General features: G+C 44.1%; 1 protein-coding gene across 3 annotated transcripts in view; it reads left to right on the top strand.

Annotated features, from left to right (window-relative positions):
- LOC120017539 (cytoplasmic polyadenylation element-binding protein 3-like) overlaps window positions 1-25,227 on the top strand; it is a 69,439-nt gene that overhangs the window by 35,326 nt on the left and 8,886 nt on the right. For all 3 annotated transcript variants that reach the window (XM_038960367.1, XM_038960369.1, XM_038960368.1), the window contains exons 4-7: window positions 6,205-6,261; window positions 12,247-12,414; window positions 15,120-15,209; window positions 25,017-25,135. In XM_038960367.1, coding sequence (XP_038816295.1) covers window positions 6,205-6,261; window positions 12,247-12,414; window positions 15,120-15,209; window positions 25,017-25,135 — 434 coding nt within the window. The remainder of the gene's footprint in view (window positions 1-6,204; window positions 6,262-12,246; window positions 12,415-15,119; window positions 15,210-25,016; window positions 25,136-25,227) is intronic.

The raw sequence follows: 25,227 nt of genomic DNA on the forward strand, positions 1-25,227 counted from the left end.
ACGGTTGTCCTGATTTAAAGAAGCAAGAAAACTGGCCTTCTTTAGACTAGTTGAGTATCTGGAGCATCAGCGTTTGTGGGTTCGATTACAGGCTCAAAATGGCCAGAAACAAAGCACTTTCTTCAGAAACTCGTCAGTCTATTCTTGTTCTGAGTACATTAGTGTGTCTAGTTTGAGAAACAGACGCCTCACAAGTCCTCAACTAGCAGCTTCATTAAGTAGTACCTGCATACACCAGTCTCAACGTCAACAGTGAAGAAGCAACTCCGGGATGCTGGCCTTCTAGGCAGAGTTGCAAAGAAAAAGCCACATCTCAGACTGGCCAAAAACAAAAGAAGATTAAGATGGGCAAAAGAACACAGACACTGGACAGTGGAGCTCTGCCTAGAGACTGGTGTTTTAACTCTGGGTCTTCCCTTCCTGTGGCGGCCCTCATGAGAGCCAGTTTCATCATAGCGCTTGATGGATTTTGAGACTTTTGAAGAAACTTTCAAATGTCTTAAAGTAATGATAGACTGTTGTTTCTCTTTGCTTATTTGAGCTGTTCTTACCATAATATGGACTTGGTCTTTTACCAAATAGGGTTATCTTCTGTATACCCCCCCTACTTTGTCACAACACAACTGATTGGCTCAAACTCATTAAGAAGGAAAGAAATTCCACAAATTAACTTTTAACAAGGCACACCTGTTAATTGAAATGCATTCCAGGTGACTACCACATGAAGCTGGTTGAGAGAATGCCAAGAGTGTGCAAAGCTGTCAAGGCAAAGGGTGGCTACTTTGAAGAATCTCAAATATGAACTATATTTTGATTTGTTTAACACTTTTTTTTTTGTTTACTACATGATTCCATATGTGTTATTTCATAGTCTTGATGTCTTCACTATTATTCTACAATATAGTAAAAAATAAACAAAAACCCTTGAATGAGTAGGTGTTGTAAAACTTTTGACCGGTACTGTATATTTAACAAATAGCGCCCGAGGAGGTGTGGTATATGGTCAATATACCACGACTAAGGGCTGTTCTTATGTGTGACGCAACGTGGAGTGCTTGTATACAGCCCTTAGCCGTGGTATATTGGTCATATACAACAAACCCTCGAGGTGCCTTATTGCTATTTTAAACTGGTTACCATTTTTGTCATACCAGTGGTATATGGTCTGATATACCATGGCTGTCAGCCAATCAGCATGCAGGGCTCAAACCACCGGATCCGTATGTTTGACACCCCTGCTCTAACCAGTATTTCCCACCTCATCCCTATGTTTTGTAATTGCAACAGTCTGCACTTCACCAGAAGTCTGGGGACGAGGGACTTACTGACTTTGTTCTGAAGGAGGCGGATGACATGCATTTCTAGAAATCCCACTGACTCATCACACACAGTCTGAGAATAGCCCCAGGCCTCGCCCTGAGGTCATGCCACTGAATAGGGGACGCAGATGGCTCAGGGCTATTTTAGGGTTTACAGGAGCAACTGTCCACTCTGTCGCCACTAGAATGCCTGGGTCTTAGTTATTAGGCACGAAATGGAAGAAAACGGACTGCAACAGGGAGGGGACTACCTATACGTTTCCAATAAGAAGCCGTTGTTTTAATTTTCTGTTGCACAACGCTTTACTACGTAGTGCCCTAAAGAATACGACCCTGGTTTAGGTACCATGGACCAAGGCTATTTAATAGGCTAAATGGAGGCTTTCCTCCCATTGCAGCTAGAGCTAGAGGGCTGGATATATTTAGTGTTGGCTGTGTGACTTAACACTCGAGTAATGCTGTCTACATTGAGTGTGGTTCATGTCTATGTCTCGCCACAATTAAAATACAATACTTTTTTTTTTTAAGAGTGAGTTATGGATGTTATCTTCCATATCTTTTGACAGTTTACAGTTTCTGAGAAAGAATGGGGCTATTTCCTCTGGCGGCCGACTATCTATAGAATATCCTTTTGAAATCCTTTTAGAAAAATGACACCATGCTCACTCAGGCATGTCACAATACAGTGAAGCTGGCACACACAGTGAGATTTCTACACTCAAGATGGCCACACTGTACTCTCATTCAGTCGGAATTGGCAGTAGGAGAGAGCGAGGGTGACAATCAACTGTGTGTGAGATTTGGAAGCCATTTTTTTTGGGGGGGGGGGTGTTTTTAATCATGTCAATCAAACAAGACATAGCAGTCACATGATTTGCACAGCAACAAAACAAAAGCAAGAAGGGGGGATAGATACGTGTCCATGCAATATTGCCATATAAGCCCCTCTGTTCTCGTGCTGGATTATGAATCATTGAGAACCTTGAGGAGATCCACATCTGCTCTCATCTGTTGGATGCGGTAGCTGACTGGCTTCTATCCACTCCCCCTCTCTCGTTTTCACCCAAATTTCACTACTAGTTCCACTGATGTTTCCAGCTTAGGAGGAGGACTGGGTCGTATTCATTCAGCACCAAATGGAAGAACACGAACTGAAACAGAAAGGGACTATACTTGAAGTTGTCCAATAAGAAACATTTTTGTCATTTACCAGAAGCTCTTATCCTGAGCAACTTACAGGCGCAATTAGGGTTAAGAGCCTTAGATTTTTCACTGAGTGGGCTTGGGGATTCGAACCAGCAACCCTTTGGATACTGACCCAACGCTCTTAAACGCTAGGCTACCTGCCGCCCTTAGCTTCATTCTGCGTTAATGAATTTGACCCTGGTCTAAACTGTTGAAATGCTTTTATCTGTCTGCTTTTATCTGTCTGCTTAGTTTTGAAACTTTTTTTACACCTCGTCTTGTTTGGGCCATTCCAGCTTACAACACAGCCACTCCGTCTCTCACAGGTTTCTCTCTCTCTCTCTCTCTATATATATATATATATGTGTGTGTGTGTGTGTGTGTGTGTGTGTGTGTGTGTGTGTAAAACAGATGTCTGCCCCTGCCATTCACCCTTGCTGTGTTAACATACTGGAGAGGCTAAGTGCAGATTTTGAGCACTGTGATGAAACTTGTTGCCCTGTTGGAGCCAACTAGTTAGTTGCACATTTTCTGTTGAGTAATTGATGTAGAAATATCTGCCATTTTATAGGCAAGGATGACTTGCTGGACCATCTTTTCATTACGCGACCTCTTGAACCCTGTTTGTCCATGGTAGCATTTTGCTGCCCATATGTTTGCAAACCAGCCAGTAGTTTAGTGTTGTAGAAAGGAAGGACTGGAGAATTGAAAGTCTGTCACTGTGTGGTTGTTAATCATACACATGGTTAGCAGATGTTAATGCGAGTGTAGCAAAATGCTTGTTCTTCTAATTCTGACCATGCAGTAATATCTAACAAGTAATCTATCAATTTCACAACTACCTTTTACACACAAGTGTAAAGGAATGACTAAGAATATGTACATATAAATATATGGATGAGCGATGGCCGAACGGCATAGGCAAGATGCAGTAGATGGTATAGAGTACAGTATATACATATGAGATGAGTAATGTAGGGTATGTAAACATATAAAGTGGCATTGTTTAAAGTGACTAGTGATACATATATTACATCCAATTTTTAATTATTAAAGTGGCTAGAGATTTGAGTCAGTATGTTGGCAGCAGCCACTCAATGTTAGTGATGGCTGTTTAACAGTCTGATGGCCTTGAAGCTGTTTTTCAGTCTCTCGGTCCCAGCTTTGATGCATCTGTACTGACCTCGCCTTCTGGATGATAGTGGGGTGAACAGGCAGTGGCTCGGGTTGTTGTTGTCCTTGATGATCTTTTTGGCCTTCCTGTGACATCGGGTGGTGTAGATGTACTGGAGGGTAGGTAGTTTGCCCCCGGGGATGCGTTGTGCAGACCTCAATACCCTCTGGAGAGCCTTACGGTTGTGGGCGGAGCAGTTGCCGTACCAGGCGGTGATGCAGCCCAACAGGATGCTCTCGATTGTGCATCTGTAAAAGTTTGTTTTTGGTGACAAGCCAAATCTCTTCAGCCTCCTGAGGTTGAAGAGGCGCTGTTGCGCCTTCTTCACCACGCTGTCTGTGTGGGTGGACCAATTCAGTTTGTCTGTGATGTGTACGCCGAGGAACTTAAAACTTTCCACCTTCTCCACTACTGTCGCATCGATGTGGATAGGGGGGGGTGCTCCCTCTGCTGTTTCCTGAAGTCCACGATCATCTCCTTTGTTTTGTTGACGCTGAGTGTGAGGTTATTTTCCTGACAGCACACTCCGAGGGGCCTCACCTCCCTGTAGGCCGTCTCGTCGTTGTTGGTAATCAAGCCTACCACTGTAGTGTCGTCTGCATACTTGATGATTGAGTTGGAGGCGTGCATGGCCACGTAGTCATGGGTGAACAAGGGAGTACAGGAGAGGGCTGAGAACGCACCCTTGTGGGTCCCCAGTGTTAAGGATCAGCGGGGTGGAGATGTTGTTTCCTACCCTCACCACCTGGGGGTGTCCTGTCAGAAAGCTCAGGACCCAGTTGCACAGGGCAGGGTCGAGACTTAGGGTCTCGAGCTTAATGACGAGTTTGAAGGGTACTATGGTGTTAAATACTGAGCTGTAGTCGATGTACAGCATTCTGACATAGGTATTACTCTTGTCCAGATGGGTTAGGGCAGTGTGATTGCGATTGCGTCGTCTGTGGACCTATTGGGGAGGTAAGCAAATTGAAGTGGGTCTAGGGTGTCAGGTAGGGTGGAGGTGATATGATCCTTGACTAATCTCTCAAAGTACTTCATGATGACGGAAGTGAGTGCTACGGGGCGCTAGTCGTTTAGCTCAGTTACCTTAGCTTTCTTGGGAACAGGAACAATGGTGGCCCTCTTGAAGCATATGGGCACAGCAGACTGGGATAGGGATTGATTGAATATGTCTGTAAACACACCGGCCAGCTGGTCTGCGCATGGTATTATTTTTGTAGTCCGTGAATGACTGTAGACCCTGCCACATACCTCTCGTGTCTGAGCCGTTAAATTGCGACTCTACTTTGTCTCTATACTGACGCTTAGCTTGTTTGATTGCCTTGCGGAGGGAATAGCTACACTGTTTGTATTCGCTCATGTTTCCGGTCGCCTTGCCCTGATTTAAAAGCAGTGGTTCGCGTATTCAGTTTTGTGCGAATGCTGCCATCAATCCACGGTTTCTGGTTGGGGATTGATGCACTTGCTAATAAACTTGCTCACCGAATCAGCGTACACATCAATGTTGTTGTTCGACGCTATCCGGAACATATTCCAGTCCACATGATCAGAGCAATCTTGAAGCGTGGAATCAGATTGGTCGGACCAGCGTTGAACAGGCCTGAGCACAGACGTTTCCTGTTTTTAGTTTCTGTCTATAGGCTGGGAGCAACAAAATGGAGTCAACGATAGATGCTCATTTGTCTTTGGATACAGTGAGTCATAACTCAACTATTAACTATGAAACAGAGTGCTAGAGTGATTCCTCACGAAACCAGGACAACAAAATACCATCATTTTGAGGATATTCACAATATTCTATCAATAGAATGGTCTTTTGGAGGAAGGATTGGTGACATATTTGACATTTTGTATCTAAAAGCATAATTGAGAAATAATTAAAGTTGGATTATTTATGACATTTGGACCTGACCCAGGCCTCAAAGACTCTAATAAAGGTTCAGTAAGAAACTGCAGTATGAAAGAGATCGAGCCAGAAGGAGAGAGGGGTACTTTTGACAGTACTACGGTCTGTACCAGGAAGTCCTTTCACTGGTTGAGGTGGAGGATGCCTGGGCATGTCCACAACACACGGACAGCCAGGCCTTGTGACGCTTTCCCATTGTCGCTAAAGCATAATGCATGCTCTGTCAAATTCTTTGCATTGGAGTGTCCATTGTTTGTGTGTGTGTGAGAGCTGTGACGCATAAGAGAGAGAGAGAATTGAATGACTGTTTTCCATAGCCTAGCCTACATCTTTTTGTTGTTCATCACACACGTTTGCCCTGGTTTGGTTTCTCAATGATACTAGTTTATTTTTCTGTGGGTGTCTTTTACCAGGTTATGTCGACAGTATAACGTACGTAAAATGCATACAAAATGTTAGAACATCTTGTCCCCTCAGAACATTTGCAGTAAAAATTCTGTTTCATGTTAGCATTTCTATGTTTTGTGTTGTTGGTTTGGAGCGTGATGAGTGTTTGTGTTTTAGACACTTATATAGGCCTACATGCAGGTTATAACCTGTCATCTCTTGTTTTTCTACAGGACGCATGGGTCTGAACTTTCACCACCCCGGAGCAGAGCACATTATGCCATTAAACAGTGAGTAGCATTTCAGAACATACAATAGGCTACGTTTCCCTTTGTAAATCCCTCTGTATGTTATTATGGATGTGCGTATTTGTGCTTTAACTGTGGCGTTCGGTTTGACAGGCAAAGTGTTGCTTCTCTGTTGTATGGAAACTGGCAAATAGAAACCTATTCAGAACTAGTGTCATCATGACACAGCTATGCAGGATGTCTCAGGATATGCCATAGGGTTGAGGCAGGGATCGCCACAGGGCCCAAGCCCATACACAGCAGGGCACAGATGCCCACCCTTGCTAATCCCACCTCGCACGCCAAGTGTTAAACCCAGCATGGAGCTACCTCTCAGCGCGGAGCTGGGGGGAACCACATCGACGACCCCTGAATACCGGTTCTAAAAATATCCGACCTGTAACACTAGATTACCCCCCCCCCCCCCCTTTTCAGTCTCTGAGATACATTTTTTTTTAGAATTCGTGTCACTTTGTATCCCTTCGTCCAGTTTTTTTTTTCTCTTTTCCCTCCGAGTTAGACAGTGAGTTGGCAAAAGGCTCTTCCTTTCAGTGTTGTCAAAACTTCAGTGAGCGGAGAGCGGATTGGGGTGTCCATGGTGACTGGTGGGAGCTCGGCTCAAGACATCTGGGAGTGTTAGTCGAGCCTTGGGTCATGATCATTAGGCACCAACAGAGAGAGCTGTCTAAAACAGGGAGGGCTACATGGACTTGTCCAATGAGAAATGCTCATTTTTGTTTAACATTGCAAAAGGTTTTTAAACGTTTTCGGTTGCGTGGCCTTAGGAACACGACTGCGGTTTCTCCTCACTCGCCTGGTTGGGGATGCCAGCAGGGGAAGCAGTGAGGAAAGAGAGGAAATGATGATGAATGGAAAAGGAGAAGATATCCAACAAGGCTTATAGTAACTTGTTTTACAGCTTGACAACACTGCTGCTTGTTTTCTCTTCAACTTATTTTTATCATCAGTCCTTTGGGAAACACATTTCAAATAGATGTTAAACTGCTGTTCTGGAGGGTTTAACTTAAGCACAGATCTCAGATCTGCACGGAGCTCTGGCAACTGTCAAAATTTACTCTCGCAGCTGTAGTCTCCAATGTCAACACCGCTTTAGATGTGAGGAAAGCTGGTTAACGTTAGTCTTCTCTTCGTCTCTCCATTGTCTCAGCTGTATGAAGCTTTGTAGCCAAGAATCTGTCTGACACATTCTCTCATTTGAGTCTTTCCTCTTGATTTTTGTGGCTGAGATGGAGGATGAACCGTAAGGCCTACAACGTGGATTTATGGTTGAAGATGAACTGATAGCTTTAGTAGAAGTGTAAGGGCCGAGCAGATCATTTTTCATAACTGCTCGTCTCCGTACAACAGTGCTTTGAAGCCGTGCAGACATAACAAACATAACGCTCCTCAGGCCAGAAGATCTTCCCGTCATCCCTTCAAAAATCTCCTCTCTGACACTCGCGTGTTAGTATGTGCTTATTTCTGTTCCTCCCTCACTCTCATCCTCCTCGTCTTATTCTCCCACACCACAGTGACTGACAGTTTCCCAACAGCACTTTCTAGTCTACACTAGATCAGTGGGTTCCACCCTTCTACCATTTTCCCCTTGTTGCTAGGTGCCTTTGTCTCTCCTAAGGCCCTGACAGTGGGAGAATAAAACGGAGAACGTTGGTCTTGAACAACTGTGCTCTGGTGAGACGAGCCAGAGTTTTAATGAAACCCAGTAAGAGAAAAGGCCATGGGTACAATGTCTCTGTCAAAGCTGGGCGGGGGGGGGGTAAAAGGGCACCAGCACAATGGATGTCCCCATATTGGTTTTTAGGAGAAGACTGTGTTCTCTGACACTTGACTGTAAAAAGGTCTGTTTAGGGATGTATTACCAGAAGCCCCTCCGCACTGTCTACTGGCATTAACGTTATAGACTCGATATTTGCCTCTTGTAGGCCTTTTTCTCAGCCACAGCAAGGCTCCTATTCAGGCATGTTGGGTGCATTCAAGGAAGTTTTTTTAGACATTTAACGTGTGAAAACGCACCCACACCAAACAACACGCTTGTTGCGGGCGTTCACGTAAGTCCTTTGCTACTGTGTTTCCCGGACTCTAGATAACACGTCAAAGGTTTGTTCTGAAAGCCCACCAACACCGTAACTAATGAAATGGATAGAAAGGGCACAAAGGCTTATCTCTGTCTGCCGTACCTTTTTATGGCATGTTCACTAAATTGAAATCTGCCAGCCAACCCTATCACATGGTAGGGCAGTCATCATCTAACAGTTTTTCTGTCTGGACCCTGAGACTCAGGCTGGCACTTCCATGGCTCCATCTACAGGGCAGCTAGGAGTGGAAATGTCCCACTTCATAGACTCTGTTTCACTGGTTCATGATAATGAATAATGACATCTGTCTATGAATGTCGCTTTGTCAACCACGTTCATACATGTTGACGCTGGGCAGAAATGAAAGTAAATGTGAGCTAGGTAGTAGTCCGTGTTTATTGCATAATATGATTCAGTCATTGCTCTGTTATTGCAGGTGAATATTTCTCTGTAGTATTATAACATCGCTCATCCTACTCTAGTCTAGCCCAGGAGTAGCAGGTTTCCTGTGGGCTACTGCCAGCTAACCCATAATGAAGCCTTGTTTCCCTCCATCGCTGATGATTAGGTGTGGCCGTCTGTGGTTTCACTGTTGCCTTGGTGATGTTCTGCCTGGTTGTCTTCCCACAAAACCCATGTCTCTGTCCCTCTCCTTTCCATACCCCTCTGTCTCGCTCTCCCTCTATCTCTCCCTCCCTCTCCCACTGTTCACAAGCAGCCAGGAGCTATGGCCGCAGAAGAGGTAACTTGGAATTTTACTGTGTTTCTGCTTGCCAAAATGAATGGGATGCACGAGCACAATTGCTTGTCTGTCTGTACGGACGTGTCTCTTTCCAGGGCATAGGGTTCTAGTGTGAAGTCACATGATCTGCCTTCGTCTGTGCCGTGATTGGATGAAATCATATTCATTTGCACACTTTTTTTGTTTTGTTTTGACGTCATTGCATTTAATGAAGTTGGGGAGAGGTGGATGATCACATTACAGCACATCACTTTTTGTTACGTTATAGCCTTATTATAAAATGGATTAAGAAAAATATACACACAGTACCCCATAATGACAAAGCATAAACAGGTTTTATAAATTTTAGCATATGTATAAAAAAAGTTTTGATCCCATTTACATAAGTATTCAGACCCTTTACTCAGTACTTTGTTGAAGCACCTTCGTCAGCGATTACATCCTCACTGTTAGGTTGGATGGTGAGCGTCGCTGCACAGATATTTTCAGGTCTCCAGAGATGTTCGATTGGGTTCAAGTCCGGGCTCTGGCTGGGCCGCTCAAGGACATTCAGAGACTTGTCCCAAAGCCACTCCTGCATTGGCTGTGTGATTAGGGTTGTTGTCCTGTTGGAAGGTGAACCGTCGCCCCAGTCTGAGGTCCTGAGCGCTCTGGAGCAGGTTTTCATCAAGAATCTCTCTGTACTTTGCTCCGTTCATCTTTCCCTCGTTCCTGACTGGTCTCCCAGTCCCTGCCGCTGAAAAACATCCCCACAGCATGCTTTTGCCACCACCATGCTTCACCGTAGGGATGGTGCCAGGTTTCCTCCAGACCTGATGAGAATCCTTTAGAGAATCTTGTTTCTCATGGTCTGAGAGTCTTTAGGTGCCTTTTGCAAACTCCAAGTGAGCTGTCATGTGCCTTTTACTGAGTGGCTTCCATCTGGCCACTCTACCATAAAGGCCTGATTGGTGGAGTGCTGCAGAGATGGTTGTCTTTCTGTAACTATCTCCACAGTGGAACTCTGGAGCTCTGTCAGAGTGACCTCCCTGACCAAGGCCCTTCTCCCCCGATTGCTCCGTGGTCCTAAGCTTCTTCCATTTAAGAATGAGGGAGACCACTGTGTTCTTGCGGAATTTCAATGCTGCAGACATTTTTTTGTACCCTTCCCCAGATCTGTGTTTCGACACAATCCTGTCTCGGAGCTCTACGGACAGTTCCTTCAAACTCATGGCTTGGTTTTTGCTCTTACATGCACTGTCAACTGTGGGACTTTATATAGACAGGTGTATGCCTTTCCAAATCATGTCCAATTAATTGAATTTACCACAGGTGGACTCCATTCAAGTTGTAGAAACGTCTCAAGGATGATCAATGGAAACAGGATGCACCTGAGCTTAATTTTGAGTCCCATAGCAAAGTGTCTGAATACTTATGTAAATAAGGTATTTATTATTTTTTTATACATTTGCCAGAAATTGTCATTATGGGGTATTGTGTGTGTAGATTGAGGATAAAAAAAAAAATGTAATCCATTTTAGAATGCAGCTGTAACCTAACAAAATGTGGGGAAGGGGTCTGAATTCTTACCGAAAGCTCTGTACTTCCGAATTTTTTATCCAAAACCTTTTTTTATTTTTGCCTAATGCAACTTTGTTTTCTCTCTAGTATTCTGAGTCATTGTGCTAAGCCTGATTTGTATATGGTATAGGCATCTGTATTGGCTACTGCTTCTGTATTATTAATGAATTCACATTTGTAGAACCAAGTCCATTTGGAGCTGTTTAAAAATACATGTTTTTTACAAGGTATCCTAAAAACATTGAAGTACACTGACCCAGAAACGAATTATGTCCTGAATAGAAGGAATGGGTGCTGCGGACATGCTCTTCTCTGATTTGGAGTGTTCAACTAATTCCTGTTTTCTCACTGAGGAAAACCCCTGTAACATTTGAAACTTTGTTGTTTCAATGCTTGCATTTGTTGTATCTAAGAATTATAGGACTTTTAAGTCTGGCTGTTGGCAGTTCATTAGTCCATTTGTAGATGGAGCGTATGACTCAGCGATCAAATCGGACGGGTATTATCTTTGTCAGTCCTCCTGTATTTGTCTATGCCTGTTAGCATGGGAAGTATATGTAAAAAAATATATAAAATATATGTACAGTAGCCTACGCCTAACAGAGGCCTCTAACATTGTCTACCTCCAGATCTTAGTTACATGCAGCTCCATTCAGTCAGTACACAGTCCTCTTTGCTCTCACCTGTAAGAGGTAATCTACTGCTGTGGCAAATGGTCCGCCGTCTTGCCCGCCATCCCTCCTGCACTCTCCACCCCTTGTTCCATTTGCCTGCAGGAACAAAGGTCTATCTGTAAGAAGGCTCTGAAGGACTCAGGGATTTTTTCTGGGTCAAAATGGGACTTAAATGGTGGGTGTGGCAGAGGTGCCGGATTGGCCGCATTGACAAAATGTTGCTGTTTGTTAAAGTTAATTTCCTGCCATTCTAAAAAAAAAAATGCCATGAGGCTGAGAAGTTTTATTATGCGTTTCCTGAAATTCTACAAATGTTGCTATGGCTTATTTTATCTGAGTGACTCAAACATAACAACATTGGTGAGAGCCCCATGCCATGACAAAAATATTCCTCAATGCATCATTATTGGAATTTTAGTGTCACTCTGACTCTACTTTGGTGATTGTTAGTTCTCAGCAGATCTTATTTAAAGATATATATAGGTCAATTATATTTTCTACACACTCTACCTGGTTTAGTTGTTTAAGATTACACAGCAAAAAATGGTTTTGATCCCGAAGATTTATTTTCAAAAACATAAATAACATAATTATTTATTGTTTACTTTTTGGACATATAGGTGACCTGAAAAACCCCCCAAAAAACCCAGGTGTCTCGCCCGAGGACGGCAGGCAGGCCCACAATGTTTGAAGAATGCAGCAGCATGATGGTGATTTGACCTTCCTCTGTAAGGAGACTTCTATTGTTACCAGTTATAATAACACCATCTCTCTCTCTCTCTCTCTCTCTCTCTTTCATATCCTTCCTGTCTTCTCTTCTGTTCTGTGCCCTTCTCTTCTCCCTGTTATCCTTGCTTGTTCTCTCTCTTTCCCTCTCAATCCCCCCCCCCCCTCGCTCCCCACTCTCTCTTTCCAGGTCGCTCTTCACTCTTTCCCTTTGAGGACGGTTTCCTGGACGACGGGCACGGTGACCCCTCTCTGACCCCGGGGTTGGACTCGCCCACGCGCTGTCAGAACGAAGAGCGGATGGAGCGCTACTCCAGGAAGGTGTTTGTTGGAGGCCTGCCCCCTGACATAGATGAAGGTACAGACAGATGGCAGTGGTACTAGCCTGTGTCCCAAATCTGTTTGTGTTGTCTTGCCATCTCCTATGGTCATTGTCAGTGTTCGCCGTGGCAAAGACCATAGAAGTTGGCAAGACAGCACAAACAGGTCTTGGACCAGGCTAGCACCTTACTGTACATTCACTATACTATAGTTTTGTGCAGGCTAGGATAGTAAGGAGGGAAGAGGGATTTACAAGCCAGATGAGGGTCTATAGTAGAGGTTCGACCGATTTAATCGTAATGGCCGAATAATTATGGCCGATTTTCAAGTTTTCATAACAATCGGTAATCGGTATTTTTGGACACCGATTTACCTTTTTTTTTTATATATATATATTTTTTTTTAAATATTTTTTTAAATGATTTTGTTATTTTTTTACACCTTTATTTAACTAGGCAAGTCAGTTAAGAACAAATTATTATTTTCAATGATGCCTAGGAACAGTGGGTTAAACTGACTTGTTCAGGGGCAGAAAGACAGATTTTTACCTTGTCAGCTCGGGGATTCGTTTTTGCAACCTTCCGGATACTAGTCCAACGCTCTAACCATTGCACTCCACGAGGAGCCTGTGTGGCAGGCTGACTACCTGTTACGCGAGGGCAGCAAGAAGCCAAGGTAAGTTGCTAGCTAGCATTAAACTTATCTTATAAATAACAATCAATCTTAACATAATCACTAGTTAACTACACATGGTTGATGATATTACTAGTTTATCTAGCGTGTCCTGCGTTGCATATAGGAACAGTAGGTTAAACTGCCACATTGAAGTGTGCGTATCGGTATCGGCGTTGAAAAATCATAGTCGGTCGACCTCTAGTCTGCAGATGTATTTTGGTGGTCTGCTGGTTCAGTGGGCTAAATGGGTGGCAGGTAGCCTAGCGGTTAAGAGCATTGGACCAGTAATCGAAACGTCACTGGTTCGAATCCCCGAACCGGCAAGGTGGACAAATCTGCCATTCTGCCCCTTGAGCAAGGCAGTTAACCCCTAACAACAACTTCTCCCTGGACACCGATGACGAGGATGTTGATTTAAGGCAGCACCTCTCTGATTCGCTTAAATACAGAAGACCCATTTCAGTTCAATGAATTAAGTTGTGCAACTGACTAGGTATCCCCTTTCCCTTCCACCCTAAAGGGCTGGTTTTGTCAGTCTGTATGCTGTCTATCAGTCATGGTGCTGGTTCTCTGGGCCTGTGGACTGACTGGTTGTGCTCTGTGGGTTTGTGGCAGTGAGCTGGCAGTCAGTCTGGCAGCAGATGTGATAGTGTGTTATCTCAGAGTGTGAGTCGGGCCTGAGGGCATAGCAGGACAATGGGAATCTGGAATGGTGACACGGCTTAATGTGGCTCAGACGTGCACATGAGTAAACACGCACGAACACAGAACACAAAACATGTTAAAAAAAACATACAGAGAATTAGTGAACAATGCGTGCCCATGGCCTCTTGGAATATTCATGAGTTGCCACAATACAAGGGTTTAATAGGGCTCCCGAGTGGTCTATGGCAGCGGTCTAAGGCACTGCGTCTCAGTGCAAGAGGCGTCACTACAGTCCCTGGTTTGAATCCAGGCTGTATCGCATCCGGCCGTGATTGGGTGTCCCGTAGGGCGGCGCACAATTTGCCCAGCATTGTCCGGGTTTGGCCAGAGTAGGTCATCATTGTAAATAAGTTCTTAACTGACTTGCCGAGTTAAATTTAAGGTTAAATAAAACAAATGCATATATAAATGCAGTAAACTGGAAAGCATTTGGAAAACAAGCATTTTGGTATTGTCGATGGCATACAGTGAGGGTAGACAACATTTTTGATGGCTTGCTTGACATGCAATTGCGCATCATGTGGACAAATGTAGAGAACAAAAATATAAGCCAACATGCAACTATTTCACTGATTTTACTGCGTTACAGTTCATATGAGCAAATCAGTCAGATAAAATGAATTAATTAGGCCCCGATCAATGGATTTCATGACTAGGAATACAGATATGCGTCTGTTGGTCACATATACTTTAAAAGAAATGGGCCTCCGATTGGACCTTAGAATCTCGTCACAGTATTTCTGTGCATTTGAATTACCATCGATTCAAATGAAGTTGTGTTCGTTGGCCATAGGTTATGCCTGCCCATACCATAACCCCACCACCACTCTGTTCACAATGTTGACATCAGCAAACCGCTCGTCCACACCACGCCATAGACGTGGTCTGCGGTTGTGAGGCCTGTTGGACGTACTGACACATTCTCCCCAAAAAACATTGGAGTTGCCGTATGGTTGAGAAATGTTTATTAAATTCTCTGCCAACAACTCCGGTGAACATTCTTGCAGTCAGCATGCCAATTGCACCCTCCCTCAACACTTGTGACATCTGTGGCACTGTGTTGTGTGACACAACTGCACATTTTAGAGTGGCCTTTTATTGTCCCCAGCACAAGGTGCATCTGTGTAATGATCATGCTGTTTAATCCGCTTGTTGATGTGCCACACCTGTCAGGTGGATGGATTTTCTTGGCAAAGGAGAAATGCTCACTAACAGGGATGTAAAGAAATTTGTGAAAAACATTTGAGAGAAATACGTTTTTTCTGCTTATGGAACATTTCTGGGATCTTTTATTTCAGCTCATGAAACATGCGACCAACACTTTACGTGTTGCGTTGAAATTTTTGTTATGTTTTTCTATAGATGAGATCACCAACAGCTTCCGTCGCTATGGACACCTGGTTGTGGATTGGCCCCACAAAGCCGAGAGCAAGTCCTACTTTCCACCTAAAGGTAAGAACAGTTTGGTCACATCAGTCTGTAAAATAACCTTTTTCAATTAAGAAATATAGGAATGTTTGTGGAAGACCAACTCCTAACCAGTGACATTAACCAATCAACATTTCCTTTACCAGTCCACAGTAACAGATGGTACTGTTCAGGCATTGTCTCAGAGAGATCATGCTGTGCTGCTAAGGCATGGGTTGTGTGTGAAGGTTTACGATACCCAGAATTCAAGGATCACCCAGGTCTCGAGTTGAGGCGTCTATTTATTTATATGGCTCCCTGCTGCTATTTCAGGGATAGAAAAACAAACACACACACACACCCTCTGTGGTGTCTCACTACAGGCTCCTGAAGGGCCCAGAGCACTCAGACCAGAGGGGAGAGAGAGTTTTTCTGTCAATACCGGGAGAGTGCAAAGGCTTTCTCCTGCCCCTGGCCACCGGCCCTCTTGGGTTTCATTTGGACAGGTGACCATAGCGTAGAGGACCCTTCCTTCCAGGCCCCTGTACCTGTATCACGTCACTCCGCCGCCCCTCCACACACACACACACACACACACTTCAATGTGTCATTAAGGAAACTATTAAAGCAGAGGGTTGGGAATGGCTGACATTCCTCAGGCATATCTGGGTAATCTGGGGAAGCTGTGAAAATTGCCCGTTTCTTCCCGCGCTCATTTTGGATTTTTCATTTTTTTTGGTGGGGGGGGTGTACACTTTATCTTCAATAGGCCTTAGCTCGGGGCTCTCTAGTATTCCTAAGCTCGCGAGGGGAAAATGCAGCATCCTTTTAGGGGAATGCGTTATGTTTGAACGTCAGAGAATTCCTTGTAAGGGAGGGAGGGAAGACTTGGTAAGCCACAAGGAAACCACCTCCGCTTGTTGTAATTTCCCACATTTGTTAGTGTTGTAATGTAGTGTTGGGCCACCTATGTTTTTTAATAGGGGCCCCCTCTTCCTTTTCAAACATGAATGCCATGTGAGAGCGTCTGAAATCCCCTGTTTACACTGTGTTCGCAATTCTGCAGTTTGAACTCGGCACGTCAGCAATACTGAGGGAAAGAGCTTGGACAGTCGTCCTAAAGGCCAAGTTCATAGCTGGAGTGCGAGTGCACATCCTTACGACTGTGTGTATGTGTCTGCGCATGTGTGCGCATCCTATCCTTTCACAGGCTGTAATGGGTGTTTCTCAGATGTGGGATTCCCATCAAGCGGTCATCAATCTCTCCCCCATATTAAAAATGGTTCCACGCTGACCTAATGGAACTTGGTAGTCACTTCTTTCAATCCTGTTTCACATTAAAATGAGCAGTTATGTGACTCTGTACAATTATGTAATAGTTTTTGGTTTGGGAGATTAGGATGAATCATGTTGTGGCTCCTAGGGTCTAAACTGGGATCAGTTGCAAGCCTGGGGCCAGACAGGCAGTTATCCCTGATGAACAGGCCTGAGGTCAGTTCACAGGGCCACTGCACTGTTCCTAAACTTCCTAGTACCTTTGTCCAATGGTGATCGTGTTGGGCTTAGGCAGGATGAGAGAATGGGGACTGTCTGTCTGCCTGCTGGCTGATGTCACCAACCGATGAGCTCACCATGACGGTGGTGCTGCTCACACCTGCTCAATGAGCCATGGCCTGTAGTCCCATGCGTCACCGTTGGAGACGAGCTCCAAACGCTGCTGAAGCTATTTCTGTCCGCTCCGTACGGAGGTAGAGCGGAACGAGGGAGGAAAAGAGGGGGCTCCTTTGTGGTTTTTCGAGTGGCTGCTTTTAGGATAATGTGTCAGAGCCTGGATGCCGGGAGCTTATCTACGCTGTTGTTGGATGAGGCAGGCATAGGCTGGCACAATAGGACAGAGCACCCTCTCTGGCTAGGGGGGCAAGACAGTCAGGCCACTCTGTAATGATGCCACTGAAGCTCCATTTGCAGTGCCCTCACCTCCTAGGATGGGTTTAGCGATCTCGACTCATGGTACTGAGAAGATGTGTGGGTAAGGGGGATGATCGAGGATGCATTGAGGGATTTCTCACAAATTGAGATGATAAGTGAAGCTTCATTTCACCTCCCCTGGTCTCGGCTGCCTGTGCTCTCGTCACGCTCCCATGCCTGTTTGTTTGAGGAAAGCAGATGTTTGTCTCTCTCTTCCCCTCCCTACTCGCTCTCCTCCCTCCTTCCTCTCCACATGTCAGCTGCTGTCAGCGGGGCATTTACTTACTTTCAGTGACAGAGTTACAGCTCCCTGTGGGTTTGTCTGCTCTCTCTCCTCCGCCCATCTTCTCCTCCATATCTCTCCCTCTTTCTCTCGTTGGATTATATAGGCCTACTTTCAGGGCAGCTTGGCTGTATGTCTCATGTCTGCTCTCTCTCTTCTCTTCTGCTCTTCTTCACCCCTCTTCTCCTCCATGCCCCCCCCCTTCTTTCCTCCTTTCTGTTATGAGGATATATAATATCAGCAGGGCAGCTCGGCTGTATGTTTCAGTCATGATCAGTTGGGACAGCTTGCAGACTGGAAAAGAGCTGATTTTTTTGTGTGACGATTTTGCTGATGAGCTTTGCCAGGGTCTGCTCTCCATCCTTCACAGATAGTACTCACTGATTTTATTCTCTACTAGTCCTGGGCCTGTATCCATAAAGGGTCTCAGAGTAGGTGCTACTCTAGGATCAGTTTTGCCTTTCAGAGCATAATGAATAAGACCGCAGGGACTCGATCCTAGATCAGAACTCTTCCTCTAAGATGCTTTATTAATACAGGCCAGAACAGTCTGCAGGGTCAAGTTCTGCACTCCTCTCTTAGGGCTGAAAATCTGGGAAGATTCACTAGTTCCTGAATCAGGACACATTAACCTTGATGAGGATGTCACCTTATTAAATCAACAGACACAAACTTGAACTGTACTTTTGAAACAAGTCTCACAGCGAGTCTCATCGTTTAAACTGTGATTGTAGGAAACTGACTGTCAAAAAATGACTGTGTTTTATGAGGTAATGTTGATGTTGGCTATTGAGTTGTGAAGTAAGTTGACTTGGAGAGCCACGGTGGATGCCCTGTGCTCCCAAGAGGAGTTAGTCAATCAAGTGGAAAATTGGTCATTGTTTGTACAGCGGAGTCTTGGAACTTTTTGAGTCAAGGTGTGAAATTGCAGTGGCTTGTTTGTGAGGTCATGTGTTGGTGTTTGGCGAGTGCCTGGTGGAGACAGTGTTGGCCGTCGGCGAGGGAAAGAGTCAGGCGGTCCTGGTCGTGTGTCATTTTGTTAGCCGTAGGACCGTGAGGTAACCGGACCTGTCGTTTATCTTTAAAAGGAGTTCTTTACAGCCCAAAACTCTGCTTGGCCGTATGTTTTCCTTTCCTCCCCTCCCTTGGAGTGGTCGGGAGCTCAGCAGTTAAGCTCTATAAATCTCAGGCACGAGCCACTGCAGATCTGTGCTCCCCTCTCCTCCTCTTGTTTAAGTAAGCCTCTGCACTGCGGCTTGCCTGCCTGTCTGGCCCGAATTCCCCTTCCCCTGAAGTGTGTACACTTGCGTACTTTCTCCCATGGATTTATTAAAAGACAAATATACTTGTTTTTAACCTCTAAGGGATCGGTGCCCACCCCCCATCCGCGGGACGGTTGAGCTAACGTAGGCTAATGTGATTAGCATGAGGTTGTAAGTAACAAAAAAAAATCCCAGGACATAGATATATCTGATAGGGGCAGAAATCTTAAATTCTTGTTAATCTAACGGCACTGTCCAATTTACAGTAGCTATTACAGTGAAAGAATACCATGCTATTGTTTGAGGAGAGGGAACAATTATGAACTTGAAAATATGTTAAACCAATTAGGGCAGTCTTGATACAACATTTTGAACAGAAATGCAATGGTTCCTTGGATCAGTCTTAAATTTTGCATATACACTGCTGCCATCTAGTGGTCAATATTGAAATTGCGCCTGGGCTGGAATAATACATTGTCCTTTCTCTTGCATTTCAAAGATGATGGTACCAAAAAAAAAAAAATGTTTTTTTCTTTGTATTATCTTTTACCAGATCTACTGTATTATATTCTTCTACATTCAAATGGTATCAAGAATATGCATATCCTTGCTTCAGGTCCTGAGCTACAGGCAGTTAGATTTGGGTCATTTTAGGCGAAAATTGAAAAAAAGGGTCCCATCCTTAACCAAATCTGTATTTTGGATGTACATGGCATGTGATAGAAGTGTTCAGACATTTTGTTTTTGCGATTTTGCTTGGTTTTAAGAAAGTTAACCCACCAGATATAGGCTTCCTCAAGCTCGTTCTGCAGTTGCAGGGGCACAGATGAAGCATGAACAGAAGATTCAAACACTCCCAAATGAATGATTTTAAACTCTGTGTAGTGATGCAGGTCTTTGGGTGTTGTACACATGAAATTGTGTCATTCCTAACTTTATCAGCAACGTTATATTCCATTTTGTTGGACTTTTTCTAAAAACCAAGTGAAATCGCTAAAAAAGTGTCTGGACATGCCATTTATAACATGCCATTTACATCAAAAATACAGATTTGGTTGAAAATAAGATACCTTGTCCATTAACAATGGTGGAACCTCCCTCCAGACAATGTTTACACCAATCCTATGCTTTTAAATCCACAACAGTGTGACCGTGCGAGTTTGGATAAAATATATACAGTCGTGGCCAAAAGTTGAGAATGACACACATATTATTTTTCACAGTCTGCTGCCTCAGTTTGTATGATGGCAATTTGCATATACTCCAGAATGTTATGAAGAGTGATCAGATGAATTACAATTAATTGCCAAGTCCCTCTTTGCCATGCAAATGAACTGAATCCCCCAAAAAAGACATTTCCACTGCATTTCAGCCCTGCCACAAAAGGACCAGTTGACATGTCAGTGATTCTCTCGTTAACACAGGTGTGATTTTTGACGAGGACAAGGCTGGAGATCAGTCTGTCATGCTGATTGAGTTCGAATAACAGACTGGAAGCTTCAAAAGGAGGGTGGTGCTTGGAATCATTGTTCTTCCTCTGTCAAATATGGTTACCTGCAAGGAAACAAGTGCCGTCATCATTGCTTTGCACAAAAAGGGCTTCACAGACAAGGATATTGCTGCCAGTCATCAAGAACTTCAAGGAGAGCAGTTCAATTGTTGTGAAGAAGGCTTCAGGGCGCCCAAGAAAGTCCAGCAAGCGCCAGGACCGTCTCCTAAAGTTGATTCAGCTGCGGGATCGGGGCACCACCAGCACAGAGCTTGCTCAGGAATGGCATCAGGCAGGTGTGAGTGCATCTGTACGCATAGTGAGGCGAAGACTTTTGGAGGATGGCCTGGTGTCAAGAAGGGCAGCAAAGAAGCCACTTTTCTCCAGGAAGAACATCAAGGACTGACTGATATTCTGCAAAAGGTACAGGGATTGGACTGCTGAGGACTGGGGTAAAGTAATTTTCTCTGATGAATCCCCTTTCCGATTGTTTGGGGCATCTGGAAAAAAGCTTGTCCGGAGAAGACGAGGTGAGCGCTACCATCAGTCCTGTGTCATGCCAACAGTAAAGCATCCTGAGACCATTCATGTGTGGGGGTTGCTTCTCAGCCAAGGGAGTGGGCTCACTCACAATTTTGCCTAAGAACACAGCCATGAATAAAGAATGGAACCAACACATCCTCCGAGAGCAACTTCTCCCAACCATCCAGGAACAGTTTGGTGACGAACAATGCCGTTTCCAGCATGATGGAGCACCTTGCCATAAGACAGAAGTGCTAACTATGTGGCACAGGGAACAAAACATCAATATTTTGGGTCCATCGCCAGGAAACTCCCCAGACCTTAATCCCATTGAGAACTTGTGGTCAATCCTCAAGAGGCGAGTGGACAAACAAAACCCCACAAATTCTGACAAACTCCAAGCATTGATTATGCAAGAATGGGCTGCCATCAGTCAGGATGTGGCCCAGAATTTAATTGACAACATTCCAGGGCGGATTGCAGAGGTCTTGAAAAAGAAGGGTCAACACTGCAAATATTGACTCTTTGCAGCAACTTCATGTAATTGTCAATAAAAGCCTTTGACACTTGTGAAATGTTTGTAATTATACTTTAGTATTCCATAGTAACATCTGAAAAAAATATCTAAAGACACTGACGCAGCAAACTTAGTGGAAATTAATATTTGTGTATTTGTGTTCTCAAAACCTTTGGCCACGACTGTATACTACGCTTCAAAAGTTTGGGGTTACTTAGAAATGTACTTTTTTTTAAAGAAAAGCAAAACATTCTGTCCAATAAAAATTGATCAGAAATGCAGTGTAGACATTGTTAATGTTGTAAATGACGATTGTAGCTGGAAACGGCAGAAAACAAATACTAATGGAATATCTACATACAGTTGAAGTCGGAAGTTTACATACACCTTAGCCAAATACATTTAAACTCAGTTTTTCACAATTCCTGACATTTAATCCTAGTAACAATTCCCTCTCTTAGGTCAGTTAGGATCACCACTTTATTTTAAGAATGTGAAATGTCAGAATAATAGTAGAGTGATTTATTTCAGCTTTTATTTCTTTCATCACATTCCTAGTGTGTCGGAAGTTTACATACACTCAATTAGTATTTGATAGCATTGCCTTTAAATTGTTTATCTTGCGTTAGGATGGTGTTCTTCGGCTTGCAAGCCTCCCCTTTTTTCCTCCAAACATAACGATGGTCATTATGGCCAAACAGTTATTTTTTTGTTTCATCAGACCAGAGGACTTTTCTCCAAAAAGTACGATCTTTGTCCCCATGTGCAGTTGCAAACCGTAGTCTGGCTTTTTTATGGCGATTTTGGAGCAGTGTCTTCTTCCTTGCTGAGCGGCCTTTCAGGTTATGTCAATATAGGTACTTTTTTGCACCTATTTCCCCCAGCATCTTCACAAGGTCCTTTGCTGCTGTTCTGGGATTGATTTGCACTTTTCGCACCAAAGTACGTTCATCTCTAGGAGACGGGGCGCGTCTCCTTCCTGAGCGGTATGACTGCTGCGTGGTCCCATGGTGTTTATACTTGCGTACTATTGTTTGTACAGATGAACGTCATACCTTCAGGCGTTTGGAAATTGCTCCCAAGGATGAACCAGACTTGTGGAGGTCTACAATGTTTTTTTCTGTGGTCTTGGCTGATTTCTTTGGATTGTCCCATGATGTCAAGCAAAGAGGCACTGAGTTTGAAAGTAGGCCTTGAAATACATCCACAGGTTCACCTCCAATTGACTCAAATGATATCAATTAGCCTATCAGAAGCTTCTAAAGCCATAACATTTTCTGTAATTCTTTAAGTTGTTTAAAGGCACAGTCAACTTAGTGTATGTAAACTTCTGACCCACTGGAATTGTGATACAGTGAATTATAAGTGAAATAATCTGTCTGTAAACAATTGTTGGAAAAATGACTTGTCATGCACTAAGTATATGTCCTAACCGAATTGCCAAAACTATAGTTTGTTAACAAGAAATTTGTGCAGTGGTTGAAACGAGTTTTAATGACTCCAACCTAAGTGTATATAAACTTCCGACTTCAACTGTAGGCATACAGAGGCCCATTATCAGCAACTATCACTCCTGTGTTCCAGTGGCACGTTCTGTTAGCTAATCCAAGTTTATTATTTTAAAAGGCTAATTGATCATTAGAAAACTCTTTTGCAAATATGTTAGCACAGCTGAAAATTGTTGTCCTGATTAAAGAAGCAAGAAAACTGGCCTTCTTTTAGACTGGTTGAGTATCTGGAGCATCAGCATTTGTGGGTTCGATTTACAGGCTCAAAATGGCCATAAGCAAAGCACTTTCTTCTGAAACTCGTCAGTCTATTCTTGTTCTGAGAAATGAAGGCTATTCCATGTGAGAAATTGCAAAGAAGCAAGAAAACCTTCTCAGAACAAGAATCGACTGACGAGTTTCAGAAGAAAGTGCTTTGTTTATGGTCAGGGTCTGAACTTACTGTTGCAAGTTAGAATAGTAGAAAACACAAGGTTCAATTTCAAAATGTGGTTGTGCATCAGCAGTTTTACTCTTATGTCAGTCACTCAATTATCCCACGTCAGCAATTGTTTGGGGGCGATTGGTAAATTAGTCTAGTGGGCAGCTTTCTAAACTTAGTAGTCATGGTCAAATTACCGGCCGAGGGTGGCCCCCATTTGATTTTGTTAGTCAGTCTCACTCAGATATCATATTAAAAACTCCAAACATTTCTCTCCCCCCTACGGCAGCTAATTTTATTTTCCGCTTCATGGCAAAATGAGTAGAATTGCATGAAAATGAGTCATGAAAGTGAAAATCTTCTTGCCGCCCCAATGGCAAAATGTGTAGAATTGCAGTGGGGGGGGGGGCTGGGGGGGGTGCAAATGTGGGTGTGCAGGTTCACGAGCAACTGCGTCCCCACGTGACATTGTTTTGTGGCCCCCACCCCCATCAACGTTGCCCATCCCTGCTCTAATTCTTGTAGCTATACATTCTTTGATACACGCCTACATTTACACGTAGACTCTCTTTCTCTCTCACACACACTTTCGTGGCCCACTGAATCTGCTGAGTCAGGGTATTTTTATTTCCTCTGTTCCCCCTCCCCATCTGTAGCAGCAGTCCTTTTTGAGCAATGTAAAACACGACAGTTGCACATCCCTCTCTGTTCCCCCTTTCCACTACATTCCTCGGCCATGCGTTCTGCATTCTGCGTATATAGATTTAAAAGCCATAGCCCCCTCAGTCAGCCGACACCAGAAAACACACACACACGGAGGCAGCCCCTCTGACAGTCTTCTGCGCCATACTGTATGTCCTGTCTACGTGTGGGCCCGGGCCTCCCTCCATCCCTCCACCCTGCTGCCTGTTCTGCTGCTTCCCACGGCATGTCCCTGGTGCCTCCACGGTTCTGCTCACATGACCACGGCCCCCTAATTTAGGGTATGTCAAATCATGTGCATCAGAGATGGCTATGTTTGCTGAATTTATGACTCTGGTGGGTGCTAGCCTATTAGTAGTTGCCGCAAATGTCTTTATTGGCGAGTGTACCTTATTCCACTGAATGGAATACCCCTGTGATACCTTGCCTACCGCAAATGTGTCATTATTTTCGTTTACTTTTTATCATGATCTTTTGTTCACTTGGGTCACACAATATATATTATTTTTCCTATCAACTGCTAATTCCTCTCTCGGTCTCTCTCTGTCTCTGTGTGCAGTCTCACTCGCGCTCTCTCTCTGTCTCTCGCTCTCTCTCTGTGTCTCTCTCTCTCTCTCTCTGTCTCTCGCTCTCTGTGTCGCTCGCTCTCTCTCTCTGTGTGTATCTCTCTCTGCTGCAAAGCCAGACCTCATCATCCCACAGGAACAAATCTCTCTGTCCCCAAAATGTTCCATTTCGAAAGTATTAGGTTGATATATTTTGCATGGCGTCCTATTTTAGTAGTGGAACGGAACAGACTTGCATTTTAGCGGTGTCAGCTTTAAAGCAGAAAGGTACTGGGTGAGCAGTCCTGTCTTCTGAAACCTTGCTGAAGAGGATCAGACCTGAAGTAAATCAGATTTAAGAGGAGATACTCTGAGAATATGAATAGACTCGTGAAAAGAACAGGATATTTTCACTTTCTTAGACTACTTACCTCTTGTCACTTTCCCTAAAAGTAATCTATGGGGCCATTAGAGACTGTCGTCAACGGTTCAGATTAGTTTCAAAAGCCGCTACTAACTTGAGCTGGTCACTGAACTGGTCACTCACAAATTCATAACTATATAGACAGTACACAGTGTACTTACTGTGAATGGTGATTTTTTTTTTAAACACTTCCCCCTTTCTTTTCTCCCAGGCTATGCCTTCCTGCTGTTCCAAGAGGAGACCTCTGTCCAGGCCCTGATTGATGCCTGCATTGAGGAAGATGGCAAGCTTTACCTGTGTGTCTCCAGCCCAACTATCAAGGACAAGCCAGTAAGTGAATGCTACATTATTATACTGTGGTATAATACCTTTTTCACACTACTGAGCCAAACCAAGCCAAGCAGACCTGTACTATGCCATTC

This window comes from Salvelinus namaycush, chromosome 22 (assembly GCF_016432855.1).
Source record: "Salvelinus namaycush isolate Seneca chromosome 22, SaNama_1.0, whole genome shotgun sequence".
Lineage (NCBI taxonomy): Eukaryota > Metazoa > Chordata > Actinopteri > Salmoniformes > Salmonidae > Salvelinus > Salvelinus namaycush.